General features: G+C 36.4%; 3 protein-coding genes across 6 annotated transcripts in view; 1 reads left to right on the top strand and 2 right to left on the bottom strand.

Annotated features, from left to right (window-relative positions):
• The window catches only part of LOC115244722, a 23928-nt gene extending 16965 nt beyond the window's left edge, over positions 1 to 6963 (bottom strand). Inside the window, exons 1-5 of the mRNA XM_029822636.1 lie at positions 6794 to 6963; positions 6357 to 6607; positions 6067 to 6178; positions 5029 to 5637; positions 102 to 176 (exon numbers count right to left, since the gene is read on the bottom strand). Of these exons, the coding sequence (XP_029678496.1) occupies positions 102 to 176; positions 5029 to 5637; positions 6067 to 6178; positions 6357 to 6564 (1004 nt within the window). The 5' untranslated portion in view covers positions 6565 to 6607; positions 6794 to 6963. The remainder of the gene's footprint in view (positions 1 to 101; positions 177 to 5028; positions 5638 to 6066; positions 6179 to 6356; positions 6608 to 6793) is intronic.
• A 955-nt stretch (positions 6964 to 7918) lies between these two features.
• Positions 7919 to 14683, bottom strand: LOC115244716 (TBC1 domain family member 25). 4 transcript variants are annotated; one of them, XM_029822621.1, is made up of 10 exons: positions 14162 to 14683; positions 13450 to 13662; positions 12922 to 13031; positions 12355 to 12450; positions 12079 to 12244; positions 11075 to 11774; positions 10543 to 10930; positions 9961 to 10275; positions 9449 to 9871; positions 7919 to 9281 (listed from the first exon to the last, which is right to left on the bottom strand). In XM_029822621.1, the coding sequence occupies exons 2-10, from the start codon at positions 13489 to 13491 to the stop codon at positions 8831 to 8833; spliced, it is 2691 nt and encodes an 896-aa protein (XP_029678481.1). In that variant the 5' UTR covers positions 13492 to 13662; positions 14162 to 14683; the 3' UTR covers positions 7919 to 8830. The 4 variants fall into 4 exon arrangements, with proteins under 4 accessions (XP_029678481.1, XP_029678483.1, XP_029678482.1 ...); XM_029822623.1 differs by having other exon boundaries at positions 11075 to 11732; XM_029822622.1 differs by having other exon boundaries at positions 9455 to 9871; positions 14162 to 14681.
• A 137-nt stretch (positions 14684 to 14820) lies between these two features.
• Positions 14821 to 17923, top strand: LOC115244699 (uncharacterized protein KIAA2013 homolog). The gene is made up of 7 exons (XM_029822585.1): positions 14821 to 15405; positions 15833 to 16304; positions 16381 to 16618; positions 16698 to 16936; positions 17011 to 17238; positions 17382 to 17656; positions 17729 to 17923. The coding sequence occupies exons 1-7, from the start codon at positions 15225 to 15227 to the stop codon at positions 17914 to 17916; spliced, it is 1821 nt and encodes a 606-aa protein (XP_029678445.1). The 5' UTR covers positions 14821 to 15224; the 3' UTR covers positions 17917 to 17923.

Below are 17923 nucleotides of genomic sequence, written 5' to 3'. Positions count from 1 at the left end.
TTTTCGATTAGGTGATCATTATCTCCGCACGTGATCACCCGGTCGTCAATTAACCCCCATTCGTGCGCTCGCCGAGGATATCATCTCATCAAGGTACTTACTTATTGTTCAGTCCTCCGGGATGCAACGGCACCGAGATCGAGATAGATTCCCTGAGCCGCATATCGATTCCTCGTCTAAAAAAGAATACGAACGGCCAGTTAATTCACCGTTCTTCGAGATGAAAGGAGTCTTGCATGCATCACTAAGGAGAGAGAGAGCTATCTCGAGGAAGAGAGAGAGAGAGAGAGAGAGAGAAGGAAAAGAGAGCGCGCGGAAACGGAATCTCTTCTCCGCGAGGAGTTCCGATCACGAAACGATAACGTCGAGAAGCTGCCAATCGAGAACGAGTTGCGACGGAGTCGCGAATCGATCGCACGGCACGCTCTCTCCGTCTCCGGCCGGCATTCGCGAAGCTACCGAGGGTAAAAGGGAATGGGACTCACCGTCCGCCATGTTGAAGCCGTGCGCAAGAGTGCTCGCGTTCAGCCCCGCGGTTTATCGACTCGCGACCGACACCCTCGTTTCACCCTCCCCGGCGCCCGCCCCTCTCTCACTCTACATCCCTCTATATGTTCACCAACCCCCGCTCCCACGATGCGCCAGGGACGATTTTACATATCCGAGCACCCTAAGAATTCACATCCCAATGCCCTCACGTTCATTCTATCGTTAATTTTAATGATGGAGCTCTGTCTGCGGAATTTTTTTGTCTGCATCTATCTCTTGATACATTACATAATTTTTGTATTATCTGTCTAGATATACAGAATGCATCACAAAAATGAAAAGTCCAATTAAAGGATATTTACATAGAATAACTTTGATTGCTGCTATTATTAAAGAGAAATTATAAAATTTTTATAAATAAAACTTTCTTTAAGAGAGAGAGAGAGAATCAAAATATCAAGATTTTGTCACATTATATATTGGCTAAATTTAATTAAATTAGTCTTTTATTAGCAGAATTGTAATTATTATTATCACATTTAATATAAATGTTTCAAAGAGAAAAAGAGATCTCTCTTCTAATATAAATTATATTATTTATATTTAGATATTGATTAGCAGAGAGAGAGAGAGAGAGAAAATTTTATAAAATTAAACTTGCTTCTTTTTGATTTTCAATCAAAAATTCATAAAATTTCTTACGGAGAGCAATCTATATTACATTTTTATGAAAAAGTCTACTATTTCAATCTTTTTCACTAATCTAAAAAAAGAGGTAAACATATACATATAAATTACGGAAAAAAACATGTACTGCAAGTGACGCAATTGGTTTTTTGTTACCCCCTGGAACCGGCACTGTCGTCTACGTAGTGTCATCTCCGTCTCGCACGTGCGCGTCAACCCTCAAGTAGCTTTGAGGCAACCCCTTAACCACCCTCATCTTGTTTTCCAACCCCTCGAGTCTTTTTTTCGTGATATGCACCATTCTCCCGCGTGTCCAACGTATGTATATAACGCGAAATCATTGAGGAATATACTTTGACGACCTGCCAAGAGAATTTCCACAATTTTCTAAAATTTGTCACGTACGATAAACGTGGATAATTATATATCCCCCACCTCCCGCATTCACTCTAGTAACATTTATAATTTATTCGCCTTGAGAAATCGATTTCGAGTTTTTCAAAAAAATTATCGTAAAATATTTTTCGGTAGAAGATTCAGAACACACACATTCTGTATTTCTGAAATTTAATTCATTCTAAAAACTTGTATATATATTCCAAAATTTCTTTTATTCTAAAATCTATGTTAAGAAAAGATTTTTAATTTTCACATTTTTTATAATTTAATTTATCCTGCAAATTTTAGATTAGATCTATGAAAATGTTTAGATTCTAAGAAACACAAAATACATTTTAGAAATATCTCTCACTCCGAAATTACAGATTTCAATTCACATTTGGAATTTGGAATTTTGTAGAGACTGTCTTCTCAGTCTGAACTGATGATTTCGCAAATGCGTTACTGGCGTAGTCACGCAGAGTCATGCGTCGATCGATCGACTCGCCGAGTTTCGTCGCGTCGCACGGCGCCGCTCTTTCCGTCTTCGGAAGAGCGTCGCCAACTCATTTTTATACACGCATATTCGTTGGTCTCGCCGTTAACGAGATGCATCAGGCTGCATGCATCACTGCGTTCCCCGCTTCGAAATCCTCATGGCTGCTGATCGCGAAACGATCGCACGAGGAATACGCGCATACGCGAGCGAAGAAATGTACAGTTATTTTTGGTCAACCGTTGTTGTAACGCCGAGGAGCATTTGGATCACAGAAAAATATTAAGGAAATGATCGAAAAAATTTGAGAAAGCTTATAAATCAAATAGAATCAAATGAAATAGTTCGTTAGAGCTGTGAATAATTAAAAGGATAATCCGCTCTCAATATATTTTGATAAGAAAACTTAATAGTTATTATTTCATAAAGATTTCACGACAATGATTAGATGAATACCATTCACTGGATATTATGTGAATATCATTAATGATTTTTAGAATAGCACATTGAAAAATCAATACATTGTTTCGATTTTCAACAATTTCAAAATTAGTTCACTCGAATTTACACAATTTTCATTGATTTATTCATCGATTAAACTTATATAAATAAACGATCGTTCTTATTATTCTTTGGTAGCTACAGAAATAAAATTGTATCGATACATTTTGTTATAGGTTTGTGGCTTGAACAAAAAATGAATCGATATAATTCTTCATATTCTTCAAAGAGAATTTGAATTAAAATATGCTGAATTCTAATAACAGCACGTTTATATGTGTAATTTCATAAGTATTCTATAAAAAAAAATAAAGAAAGAGCTCATCTTAAATAATTCATTAATTTATTATTAAAAAGAAGTAGACCCTCTATATGATCCATGCCTTAATAAATATTATAGAACATTAAAAATGAAAATCGTTTATTAGTATTATTTTGTGTTATACTAGAAGCTTCTAATATTCAAATAATATTGTAAAATATGTTATTAATCATTATTGATTACATATATAAATGTTTTCCTACAGTATCAATAATTATTAGACGATAGAGGAGATTGTATTTCAAAACTTGTATTCGAAAAAATTAGTTTTGCATCTTTCAGACATAATATTTAAATACATCGATTTAATTAATATTCTCTGATCGATGAACTAGATAATTATTTAAATAAATTTGTCTGGACAAAAAAAGAAAATTGAAACGCAAAGAACATTCCGCAAACAGAATTGATCCACACGATTTTCACTCTATGTCAAGTGTTTTAGGGAAAACAACCGCACGATACAACTCACTCCCACGCAATGACGTACAATCGTTCACCTGCATTATATTTTCTCGTACATTATTCGTGTACTTAAACTCGTATCACTTACGTTTTCAAATCGGCAGGACGCAAGAAAATCTCTTCGCTGTCCTTCGATGTCTTTCACGCGCTGCCTCAGAGGTCTCGCATTCGCAGTGATAAGCTGACGGAAACGTTGCACCAAGTGTACAGCACTTGGAAATGTACACGGTGAGCGAGCGTGGAAACGAGAACCGGACGCTACGCTGTGACTCACTCGTAGAAATGCAAAAGGAAGCGCAGCGATGCGTTTTCATGCGCGGCGCGAACGAGAGGAGACTGCGAAGCCACGGTGTCGGCGTTCAATGTCCTTCTCTCTTTCTCTTTCTATTCGATGGATATCACTCTCTCGTTTTAACAAACGTCCTCGTCTTCGTTTTCCTCACGCTCGCCCCCACGCGTCAACTTCACCCTTGGTAACGAAGAGACGAACGCAAGCGCAAACCTCTCTTTGCCGTAGGGGTTGCTGACTCGCTTTGTCCTCCTCCCCGTTTCGTGACGTGATTTCACCGAGAGAGAGAGAGACACTCGTCAATTATCGGTTTGATGGTCGATTTTGATTTGAGACGATGAGGGAACCGAGAGATACCTGATATATCGTTTCGCACACCGTGTAATTTCGCCCCGCCCCTTTTTCCTGCCGTGAATGAATTAATAAAAATACTAGGAAATTTGATTCACATTTATAGATAATGCAAATTTACAATTTAAAATAATTTATATAGAGTTATCTTTATACTCTCTCTAAATAAATATAACGCAGCTAGACGCTTTTAGCGCTAACCACAGAAACTGTCGCCAAAATATTCCGATGAGAAGTAATTTGCAGCAGTGAGACCTGATTAGAAAAATTTATATATTTCATCATCAGCAAGATATATAAGTATAGCCCTATAGCACTATATGACGTTTTTATATCTTAAATAACAGCAGGAGGCCGCACGGTATGTCTTGGCAAGTCATATGATTCAACACGATCGGCTGTTATTGTAGTATGTATATTGTGTAATAATTTTTCTTCTCTCCTTAAATAAGACTTATACTACGTAAATATATAAGCACAATATTGAAATATTTAAATTTATTTATCTTGATTTAAAACTGTACAATTTTTAATCGTTATTAAATTGAATATTATGACTAAATTGAAATATTTTATAATAATTTATGGATTATTTTTTTATCATCATAATATCACTCATCATTAGCCTTTGAATTCTATATTCTTCTATTTACGTCTATTACCACCACCGCCGGCCAATATGGATAGAATTCGCACAAAGATGTTAATAGTGTCCAAATAAATCGAGATTGCGCTGCAAGAATAAAAATATTATTAATTCTATATAATAAAATAATTATTAAATATAGCTGCACAAATTATTTTGTATGATAAAGCTAATGATATTTCATAGATCATATTTTATGCAGAAAATATTATATCGTCAGAAAAAAATTATCCAATCAGGAAAAAAAGTATTTGGAATATTTGAAGATTATATTATACTTTTCTTGTAAAAAACACTTCTATTAATATTATTATTTCTATAGAAAAGAAGTTAATTTTTTCCAACACAATAATCTTGTGGATGTGTGTGTCTGTGGATAGGATTCATATTTTTCAATTACTTACTTATTAATCGGATCGTACGGCCTGCCTTGATGGTTATACGTCTCCGCCTGCTTGATGATCCTTTGCGTGTCGTAAAGTAGGAATCCGGAAAAGAGCAGGAGACCGCCGTACAGTGCTATGGAGTGCAATCCTGAGCCGAGGACAGTCGTAGGTGGAAGAAACATGGAACCCAGCGAACTGGCAAATACCACACCTAAACCGATAGCGAGCGGACCGCCCATCGCCAGGAACTTATCGCTAGGCGCACATATGGCAACCGCTGATAGACCACCGACGACACCGGCGGTGTACCAAGCCGCCCGGAGGACCAACGGTCCACCCAGGAGAGATAAAGGTGCCAAAACGGCGCCTACAATGCCGGTATGTACCAACCAAGCTATTTGCTTGGCACCGAATCCTTCCTTATACGGAAGTCCCTGTACAACCATGCCGCTGCCGATCATTGCGGCCAATGTTACACCTAGAGCGATCCATCCCTGACGCATCACCATGTTCATCATGGCAGGAGAACGTAGGCACATAGCCGCGGATGCCGCGCTGGCCGCGATGGACGCACCGAAATACATGTAAGTAGATTTCACTCTGTCTTTGACGTATTGCGGCCATAAGCTATGTGACAGAAAGTAATTCAAAATATTATCTCGTTACCATTAGTTCTATCTAATTTTACTTGAATTTAATCAAAAGTTATGGATATGAGTAAATCGCATATTCTTCTCGCATTGATACTAAGTTTTAAACTATAAAAAATATCAAGATTACAAAATATAGAGAGACAATATATATTCATACTTAGCTGCCAGGCCCTGAAGGAAAATCTTCCCCCTCTACTTCTAGAACAATTCCCTCCGAATTGTTCCATTTCACTTCTGACAATATATATATATATATATATAATTATATAATTGTATCAAAAAGCAACCCACAATCTATAGCAGACGCAAACTTCAATTACAATAATAAATTTCTTATATTTTTGTTAAACATTCAAATGCTAAAGAATTAGAGCATGGCTTTTAATATTTACAAGTTGTATACCTTGCGTGATCTATGGCACCTGCTTGTGACGAAAGACCCAATCCATAATAACAAAGAGACCCTAATCCTATCACTGCTCCTCCGGCAATTGCTCCTTTTCCAATATTAAATGCTGTGAATAAAAAAATACAATCAACAAACTGTATAAACACAAGAGGCATATATGTTTTTAAACTTGTTTTTACACTGCTTACTTAGGAGACCTTACTGTTAGTAAGACAGCTATGAGATTATTTTGTACAAGTCTCACATACATAGATATATTAAGGATGAAAAAATATTAGACTTACCGGTTTCACCAGCCGGTTCTGCCGCTTGTTCTGTTATGGTAGCTCTTCTCCTCGCGGTCCTCGTATAAGAGCTGCGTCCATCGCTAACAAATAGTCTCGTGATTTGACCCTTGGAGAACTGCGGCTTCGTCGGGACGACCGGAGTCCTGACGAACGACGTCAAGCCTGGCGAGACACCAGCTCGGCAGATCCTCGCTGCCAATAACATCTTGATTCTTTGATATCCTTGTGCCTGCGATTTATTGACAACTCTGCGGATGGAACAGAGGCGCGTATCGTTACAACCGCGTATACACCGCTATGATGATACATCGAAAATACAGTTTACATGGAAATGTTTCACGATGAAATTTTGAAGGCTCGAAAAGGTGACGAAAGCGATCGTTCGTAGGGATCTGCGTGTAGAAATGTTGCAAAAATTCTCGTAATTTACTCACATGACGCAATAGCGATGCGATTGTTTCTCCGAACCCGATGATCAAAACAGGTTGACACAGTCAGATGGCGCATGCGAAACTGCGCGAATTTGACTTGCGACTTGCGACAATCGATCGAGAACGATCGCGAGCGGTGTGACTCACGTGCTACGCAATATGTCATGTGCACGCCGAAATTTCTCGATCAGGATGTGTTCGGAAATCCTACTCGTGGGGTAGAGTAATATTGAATTGACCAATCAGAACAAAGAAATTTTCGTTCCTTTTGGTCTTAATTGATCAATTAAATACTACTTTACTTCACGGATAGGATTTTTGAACGCACTCTCACAGATCGATGTAAGTGCAGATAAACATTTAATAATTAATCGCAATGCGTGTTACAAGAAGATAAAATTGAAAATGAAATGTTTCAATATAAACCTGTGAAATTTCTAGCTAAATTAGAATACGAATATTTATTAATCACTCTTTGAATGATTAATAAGATGCCTCTCTGTCAAAAATACTTGCCTTTAAACTGTAATCTTATAACTCTCACTCTCTTTGACTATTTATTATTAATATTAAAAAAATGTTATAAAATATTAAAATATTTTGGTAATTAACTCTAGAATTAAAAATTCAAGAAGATAACATTTTTTTTTGTATTAAAATAGACAATAAATGCAGTTTATTTTGCATCATTGTTATTGTAAAATCGGAAAGTATTACTCTTTGCACGAACTTTTTAGTTTCTTCCATAAATACAGTTTGTAATTTATCACTATTAAAAATGTTTAATGAAAATTATTTATACTTACAATTAATGTGGAGTAATTATACATATGCATTAGAAAGAGGAAAGAAAAGAAATATAACTAAAAAGAATAAATTTTGAAATTGATTACTAATTGTCACATACAGTATATGTATTATCAATAATTTATTCTCGTTTTTATATATATCTTCAGCAATTTAAATTTTGCTTAAATGATGTAGACGTTATATCAAGCGCATTTAACTATTAGGCAAACATATTATTTATATACTTGTTAAAAAAAAATAAAATAAATTCTCTCAGAGAATCTCTATGACTTCGTCAGCGGATTAAAACTGAATGAATGGAAAGCGATGAGAATATTAGCAATAAAATTAAATGCACTTTATTGTCGTTTCCCAAGCATTCCGTTTGAGAACAAAGTAAGATTCAGCTCTGCTAGGATAGAATATAGATGTATCTTACATATTTAACGCATTCGAGGACAACGCGATCGCAAGATATTCGTCCTCGAGTACGCTACGCTAAGCGGACTTAATTCTACAAGATACAGCGAAAAAGGGTTTGTTGACGCGTATGCATGGTATTATGTGCAATAATGTTACGATAGAACGGTAACTACGCGTGCCATTTGTCGATTAACTAAAGCATTTCCGATCGTTGTCTTTTGAGAGCTTTCCGAATAGAATCCTAGTAGATCCTCGCCTATTCCTTTATGCAAAATATGAGAGAAGTCTTGTACACAGATGCTGTAAAATGGTAGATAGGTACGGGCTAGGACTTTGTCTCTGATTAATCGCCTTTTCCCTCAACTTTGGACAAATTATATACTTATGGAAAAAAATATTTCAAAATTCTTAGGTAACATAGATATGTTGCACTTTATTGCTTTCTTGTTATATATTGGTCATTTATTCGTTGCTTAGATTTGGTTTTATTTCGAATGTATATATATAATTTTTACTTAATAATTTAAAATATGTATATATATTGAAACGAGAAAGAAGGTAGAGAAAAAAAATGATTAATCAGAGACATTGCTTATGCAATGCGACTGTGAATCTACAACAAACATGTCGTGGATATCTCGTGAATGTCACAAGCGGAAGAGCATTGTAATAAACTAATTCGAGTCCTCTTAATCCCTCGGAATGTTACTCGATGACATAATTTGCGTGATATGTAATCCAATTTTTCGACTGAAATAATTTTCAAATCTCAGGTCGCCTGTGTGTGATTATGACTTAATAATTTTTTAAGAGATAATTGGGGAAAAGTTATACATTCACACAGTCCGGCTTGCTAGTAGAAATCGAGCCGGCCGAGGACGAGGCCGAATGTCTTCTAAGATAACCAGCGAACAGTTGTCTCGCTTGATTAAGCACTCGGATCACATTGTGACGGCGAATCATCTTGTCGAAGTGCATCGCCATCTCGTTGTAATCCATTTGATTGCGCATAACAAAGTCTCGATGTTGCAGCAGAAGAGTGATACATAGGAACATCAAAAAGGGATTGCCGCCGCCGAACTCATGCGGAGGCGGCAATGAACTTTCGCCCAGTTGATCCTCGCTCGTTCCCGCGGGTATGAGATTAGTCAATTCCGTCACCTCCTCACATTGCTCTTGAATAGATCGCTGCTGCTGTTGCTGCTTTGTCGGGCTCTCCGATATAGATGGATTTTGATGCCAACTCTCGGTCCCTTCGCTATCCGATGCCGATTCGGACCTGAAAAATGAACAAAGCGCTTTGAGAAAAAATGTAAAGTACTTCTCCATTATGTATATTAGGACCGATTTTTTTGAAATTTTAACGATAGGATTTTAATCTACACATTTGAATTTTATTCATTAAAATTTTCAGACCTATAAATTTTTATAGATTAAAGTGCGTACATATACCTAATGGTACATTTGAGCAATCTAATCGGCGTGACGGATTTTACGCCGTTCTGATCTTCCAAAATTTCACCGTCATACTCCAATTCCGCCTGCTCGTCCGGAGTCGTAGGATGATGCTTCTGTTGTAATGTGTGTAACGGATTCTCCCATACGAAGACGTCCGCCGCCGGACTGCACCTCGCTAATTCCGTTTCGGTTTCGCTTTCTGGTAAGTCACTTTCTCTCTTCGAGAGTACACAATCGCAGTGTAGTTCGCTAGGCGGCGAAAGTCCAAACACTTGTCGATCCAGTGATTCCAATTCCAGTCTTAACTCTCTAGTCATCGACGTAGTCATCGGAAAGAAATCCGTGGAATCGTCCGGCGAATTCGGTTCGTCCCTCAACACTCTGATGACGCCGCTTTCACTCGAGACACGTCTACAATGACGAAATATAGTACTTTCGAATCGTCCATTCATACAAAATACGATTCAGTTTCCACGGATATCTTGATCAAAAATGATTACCTGAGTTCAGGTTCGACATCGCTTGGCGTGACTTTGCTACGATTGAGGCTAGTGAAATTCAAGAATTCGTTCAAATTTTTTACCACTCGCGCACATTTCTTTTCACTAGAATTGTCGCTTTGCTCATTGTTTTTAATTTGTTCTTTGTTGGAGGCAGACAATCTGTCTTTCAATTCGAAAAGATTCGAGCGTTTCGATTTAACTGGAATAGAATCTGTACTTAGGCACTTTTCTGTCGACTCTATATTCTTTTTGTTTTTGGTATTGGTTAAATCGTTTTCCGAATCAGAAAACGCTTCGTACGGCGAATTGCATCTGAAAGTAAATAATAAAGTTATTAAATGCATAACTTTTAATTAACAAATGCGAAAAAAAGAATAAACAAAAGAATTTTATTTGTTGCAAAATCGGAGAGTATTCGTATATTAGTGTTTGCCTACGAGAATATTTCTGATATTTCCATTAAATCTTTCTTCATCTACATCTTGCATAAATCCATCTGAGCTTTATATTCTATTCGAAAAGCGTATTTTTATAGTTTCAAGTAACTTCAATTACTATGCAACTATGCAAACAAAAAACCTTTTCGATTCTCCGTTAACCTCGGTAGCTGTTTGCAGAGCTGGGTCCTCTGTGCTGAGGGTTCTTCGTTTTATGCTAGCGGCGATACTGGCCGAGGAACTTTGTCGTCTGATAGCGCAGACCTTAGTATACGCGTTCTCACGAATGTGCTTCACGTTTGGACTCGGCGGCGGCGATGGTGGCGGAAAAGGCACCTCGGCAAGACTCAGCTCGCCGGTTGGCGGTGACGCCGGTAAAGCGGCCCACAGAACCTCGAGCATCCTAAGCGCATCATCCAGTGCAAATTCACGTTTCATTTCCAACAACAACCAACGATAGCAAAATAGCAGATCGTCCGCTTGATGGGACTTTAAGTACGCATAAAAATCAGGGTCATAGTGCTGGAGACCTATAAGGAAAATATTAGTGCCAATGCAATGATATTTTTATAGGAAATTATTGAAATGGAAGATTGTGAAACACATTTCTATCTATAAGACCAAAAATTTACAGAATAGATGAGTCGCAAAATGCATTTTCAATAATTGCTTACCTTCTGCAAGATGAGCAAATTTGGTGGTCATAGCGATGCCGTCGAGCATAAAGTTGTCCTTCAATCTTCTCATAAGGGCGCAGAGGCAAATATAGGCTTGAGCTTCGTCTCGCATCGTGACGAGAAGGGGCGAGGCCAGGTCGCTCATGCCCTGGCAATAACTTACACTCGGGTGATTTAAAGCGTACGTCGTCAAAATATTGAAAAGACTTGCTGTGTTCTGATTGTCGTCTGAGCCGCCGTAAAATTTGTGATGCCTATCCGTTCTGAGGACGTCCTTCCTTACCATACCGGTGACATAGCCGAGATCGCCGATGTTCTGACCCTTTTGCACTAGCATGCGCCACCGTTCGCGTAAATTCTGGTATTCCTGCGCTTTTCTCTTCATGTAATCCATCCGCTCGCGACCCGACATCCCTTCCGGATACACATTTAGAATATGTTTCCAAACTACTTTACGTAAGCTGGGTTCAATCCCGCCAAAGTAGATAACAGCCCTCAGATCTTTGGAGTGCACCACTTGGCCGATCGGATCCAAAAATCGGCGAAACTCGGCGTCTGTTAACGGCGGTCGAGGAGGATGAACGTTCTGCTGATGAGACGATTCCTCGCCTAAGTTGCCCAACGCACGTTGCACCATATTCAGTGTCTTTTCCATCTGTGACGAAAAATTAAACGGGAGATAGGATACACCAAACAACTGTAATAAAAATAATCACAACAAAACAATAAAATAATAAAATAAAATAAAAAAATAACAAGAAACTTTAATAATTAGAGAAATAATAAGAAAAATATAATAAAAGATGAAATAAATAAATAAGAACAATTTTAATTATAATAAAAATTTGTATGTGATTTTTAATTGAGTGAAAAATTTTCACTATATGATTAATTGATTTTTAGCATTTAATTTTTTATGATATTTCTGCAGAAATACTAAGCATTTGTGAGATATCTTCAACTGCCTCGCTGACTGATATGAATAATGCGATGGCACTTGCCTTATTCATTATAAGACCAGGCAGCTTTGGAGTTCTGTAAGGAAACCCAGTTTCCTGCTGGCGTGTCAAAACTTCCTGTGCATTTTGCTCCCAGTAACATTCGCAGTCTCCGGTTTCACCAAAAGGTTTCAGGTTTACTTGTAGATAAAGGTACGGCTCGGACGCGCTAAAAAAACTCATGTTAGATTAAAAAGTGTTCGTGTATAGTTATCGAGATATATATACATGTATATCTGCTTAATATTATCTGTGATAATCGATTAATTGGTCGGTCACCTGATAAACGCAGCGTCCAAGTCCCAGTCCGAAAGTAAGAACAGATACGTCTCAGAGCCATAGTCGTCGATCGCTCGATACGAAACGGTAAATTCCCTGCGGCACGCGAGCGATTTTTACGGCATTCTGCTTAATATTTTACAACGCGACAAATACGATAAATTCAAGGATATTTGCGCGTTTGTATCTCAAGAAAGAAGCTCTTTTGTATCATATTATGTGATATTTTGTATTGCTAAATGATTGAGTAGAGTAAAAAATAATTATTTTATCATGAATGAAAAGAGAAGCAATTACATTTTATTAGAATACATTATTAATTAGATTAATATTTAATCTTTGTAATATTAATATTTATTCTTTGTAATATTTTATATATGTACTTTTTGTAATCAATTCATGTATTAATAAATTATGTTCTTTTAATTTATCTCATCTTTTTCAAAAATTTTTTTGCTTAAAAAGTTTGTTTGTGAACATAACATAACATTTCGTCTTATAGTTTTGCTATTATGACAGAATTATTTAAATATTATAATTAAATTGTATAATATTAATGTGACTCACCCTTTTATGTCAAAAGCTTTGATGAGAATACTCTGCAGTACTTCTATTGATGTTATTTGAGGATCCACACTAAATTTGCGGTATTCAGGTTGGTGTCTGGTTTCACACTTCTAAAGCAGGAAAAATACAAAAATTGCATTATTAAGATATATATAGATTAATATTTTTTTCAATATCTTTTTAATTAATTTATATATCCAGACAACACATGTCCCTAAAAGATGTCTAAAAATGTCTTACAGATGTCTCATCATCCTTTAGACATCTTTAAGATGTTTTTTGGTTTTTTTGTGTTGTCTGGGTAGTTATATTACATATGTGATTTAATTACTATAATTATTATTGTAAATACTATTGTAATTTACTATTATATTTTATATTTTTACATTCAAATGTCTAAACTACTAGTATATTAACTATATGAAAATCTTTTTCTTCTTTTTTTATTAACTTGTCTTATTAAAAGAAAAAAATTTGATTGTTTCAATATGGAGAATTGAAGAAGAGAGGAAATAAATTCTATTATACCTTAACTTTGACACGTACAGCCTCCCTGGAACAACCAAACATATCGCTACTGTATACTTTATTGGTCCTCCTTTAAATAAATGTGATATTTCACGATAGATCTCCAGCTATCATGATTCTTGCATATTGCAACTTCCAATTTCTTCTATATGTTGATAATTCATGTATTCATCAAATTTGAATAAAACTGTCGTAGTAGCAAAGCTGACTGAACTGAAAAATTGATAGCGCAAGTTCAAAATAGCACCACTGTAATTAACATGATAAGGTAATATATTAAACAAAAGAAAAAAAATTTTTGCCTCAAAATAGATCGCTTATTTCTACAATATAATTGATAATAAAACATGTATAAACACATATTAATAAATTATGAAATATTATTATCAACCACAAATTATTATAGAGCAAAATATTAAAATATATTCAAAATTTTGCTAATCGAGATTGGAAAATTTTATGTGTTATATGATTAGAAACTAAAAGAATGTATTTTCTTGTAGCACACATATAATGTTTATTATAATTAGTGAAAATAGATGGAACAATGAATTTTATTCTTTGCTATAGAGCATATTACAATGCAATAACGTCACTATAATTAAATTTCTTATTATTATTTATTCTTTATTGCTCTTATCGATTCGTCAGAATTATTTGACACTTTCCGTCCTCGATTAACAAAGACTGTATGATAATTATTAATAATTACTGCGAGAGGCGGTGTATATTCAATCCACAGTGTGCACACCAGAGTGTATAATACATTCTTCACCACAACGGGTCATGCTCGTGTGCTCGCTTTCTAACTCGCCTAATTATTCGTTTTCAGGGTAATCGTGTAAGTATATATCTGGCAAGAGTAGACACGATCCGCGATCGGTGCGATGCGGGAGGTCGACCTCGACGATGATCGATGAAATCTTCGGTCGCGGGGAAGACTAAAGCAGACTTTGCCGCCAAAGCTCCGGCCTTCAGCCAGTCGTTGGTAGCCGTTATTTATTATTGCCCGACGTCGTCGTCGACGTAATGCCGACGTGACAGCTCCGTTACAACGTTACAAGCGTCAGTCGCGCGTTCGCCGAGCGCACTGTTCGATTTTTGCGTCTGCGGCAGGAAGGAGGTGTACGCTTCATCGCCCCGTTCCACGAATACAATACACGACTTCGCAGAAATATCGAGAAGCGATCCTTCAAAATGCAACATGTTCTTAATTTTTTGTATCTTTCTAAAATATTTTTTTTTTAAATAATTTATAGCCTATATATATATTTAACCCAGATTTTTTTAACCGCGCGGATAATATAAAAAAGATTTTTAGATTAAAAAAGAATTTCTGTTTGACATTTGTATATAGATATATGTATATACATGGAACAGAATACAAAGTTAAAGAAATAAACACACGCTCGATTGATAAATGATAGCGGAGCAATGTAAGCACGATCTATAGAGCCACAAGGTAAAGCGGGATCGCATGGTCTATTCATCAGCTGATGCGAAGAACCGGTTATCGTGTTGTTTACATCGTTTCATATGGCTTCTGATAACGGACCCTGATATTCCACGCTGGTGCACGGTTATATATTTATGCATTCGCGTAATTCGCGGACGGATCGAGAGCGATTTTTATAGAATGGAAACGAGATCTTGTCGGTGATTTATTTCGACGATCACGATTCAGGTTATGTCAACCATCGTCGTCGGTTCGACGACTGAATCACCAAGGATACTTAAGGGTACACGCGCTTTACCGGCTCGTGAAAGCTCTCATAATGAGAACCGGCGGTATGCTGGATGGCCGCGAGTTCGGGAAGCGCGTACGTCGTCTCTTGGACGGCAATTACTCCTATCGTAAGATTCTGCTGATTGTCCTGGTTTGCGGCGGCTTGCTGTTATATTTTGGTCCATCCTTCGCGCAATGGCTCTTTTCCACCGCTAGGGAACCCATAGAAGGTAATTTTATCAGTTTTAGAAGCCGATATCTTATCATATCATATCAGAATGAACTATTAAGTTGGCTTGTCCAGAGATCCCTATACATATACATCAAAGATATTTATGTAAACAGTACACTACTTTGCAATGACCTAAAACAATAAATAGCTGATTAATGTTAGCTACTTTTTTATTTGAATGTAAATTGTTTTTTTTATATATACATACAAATAAAAATTAGATATGATAAAAAATATGCTATAAAAAACAATCTTTCTTTCTAGAGAAAAGTGCATTTTCTAATTTTTTGAATCTATTTTAAAATTATACTATATATAAATATATTTAAGTAGAATTTTCTCCCTGTTACATAAAATTAAGAATTTCTACAACATTCATACATAATGAATATTACAGAAATATTAATTTATGCATTTTTCCATAGCATTTGAGGATCACTGTATAAACGAGAGGCTAGCCAGTTTTTATTTTGATGCTATTGAATATAACGCAAATATTCTGCACAATCCATCTAAAAAGAATGAATATTCTTATCTGCCGTATATTGGCAATGGTGTCTTTGGAGTTCCCGTTTCTCCAGAAGGCTGGCTGTATATTAAGCATGGGAGAGCGCTTTTGCTGCCTGTACAGTGGCAACCATTGATCTCGCATTCTATACCCAAGGATAGTTTTTATCGAGAAGCTACCATTGTTCATTTTACAAACGGAATTGTTTATAAGTATCAGTGCCTTAGAGAGGGATATCACATAGACTTTCAGTATTATGCTCATAGAGGTCTTGAGGGGATTTTAGTGCAATCTATAAAAGTTTCCAATCCATTTTCGCTCTCTCAAGAGGTGCCATTGAAGCCACAGGAATCCACTCATTGGAGTAATTCCCACATAGAGCCCATCAAGTAAGCATTATTTTAGAGTTACATAAAAATTTATTAACACTTATTTTGTCTATTAACATTCACTTCTTAATGTCAGGATTCAGGTAGATGGGTTTAATCACGAGTATACTCTCGTGTCTGGATTTGTACCAGTGCCCAATTCCAACAAGATAATAGTCATATCGATAATTTACAAAGTTCCACCTAAAACGGTTCAAGTGAAAGCGCGCAGTTCCGTCAAATTGGAATTTTTATCGAGCATTCAATACAGTGAGCCGATATCGTCCGAACAGTACCATATCGAACGCGATGCCACCAAGAAGAAGGCGATTGATGTAAGCAAACAAAAGACTTTTTAAATTTAACGTTGAGAGAAATATATATATTATTATATATTTTTTATTGTACACACAGTTAATGAAAAAGGCGGTTGCACGCCAGCAACGAAACTTGAGAGAAGAGCATGTGAATCTTTGGCAAAGTTATTGGTATACAAGCTTGAGGATAAGTGACTCCAAGGCCGATGGTGCTATTAACGGCCACAAAATAAATTCTACCATGTATTATGTACTATCTCAGGTATCGCGAAGTGCTCAAGATGTGGAGAAAAATGTTGCCATGAACGAGGGCTGCTATAGAGGTCATCATACCTTGTAAGCATAATTAAAGTTGTCTTTTAAAACAATTATTACATATTTATTGTTACATAAATTTCTTACTTATATAGAGACGCTCCCCGCTTGTGGAAAGACACATCTTCCATCGAAGCTGTAAATGAGATAGTCGAGGCATGGTTGATAACTTTAGAAAAACAAGGCTGCCATCATTTAGTGACTGGTGGCCCAGCGGCTGTACAGCAAGCAATCGTGCTGAGTCTCGGTAGTTTGAGATTTAGTAATCAACATCTTGAATTCAATATCGATCCTCAGTATCTTCATCGCGACTACTTGTTTAAGTATGATTTATCTATATATTATACTCAACTAAACTAGATATAATTAAAAAATAATTAAATAATAGATTATATCGAGAAAACGCGATTTAATGAAAAATATATATAATAAAGTATCTTCTAAATCAGAATTATGTCTCTTTCAGGCGCATAAGTTATGGCAATTTAACGCATGTGAATATATCCGTAACAGTCGGTGAGGATAATCGTGCAATATTAGGAGTAGCTTTGGACAAAAGCGATAGCGTTTATTTTGGATGTGATGCTGGCTGTTTGGATGCGCCAGTACCACTCGGTCAGACATATACAAACTTTCCTGTCAAGTTAACAAAACCACTAACCGCAATACTTTATATAACATCTGATCACCAACATATGCAGGATCTTCGCAATGCTTTGCATGTACACGAAGTGGATGATGGTACGTTAAAAGAAATAGACATCAATCATTAAAGAGCTAATGTGTATATTCTTCTTTTTTTTTTTATTTCAGCACCGGCACATGATCATCAGGTGATGGCTTTGCATAAACACGGACATCAACTTGGAGGTTTGCCCACTTTATTCTGGGTGAGCATATGTTTTCTGATAATTGTGTTCCATCTGTTTCTATGTAAATTAATTTGTAACGAGTATTATAGCCATCAGGATCGGCAGAGAGTCCGATATAATAAACCGTAATATAATT

This window comes from Formica exsecta, unplaced genomic scaffold (genome assembly GCF_003651465.1).
Source record: "Formica exsecta isolate Colony F162 unplaced genomic scaffold, ASM365146v1 scaffold83, whole genome shotgun sequence".
Classification (NCBI taxonomy): Eukaryota; Metazoa; Arthropoda; class Insecta; order Hymenoptera; family Formicidae; genus Formica; species Formica exsecta.
The sequence above is the reverse complement of the archived record's forward strand: the minus strand, read 5'-3'. Positions and strand labels throughout refer to the sequence as shown.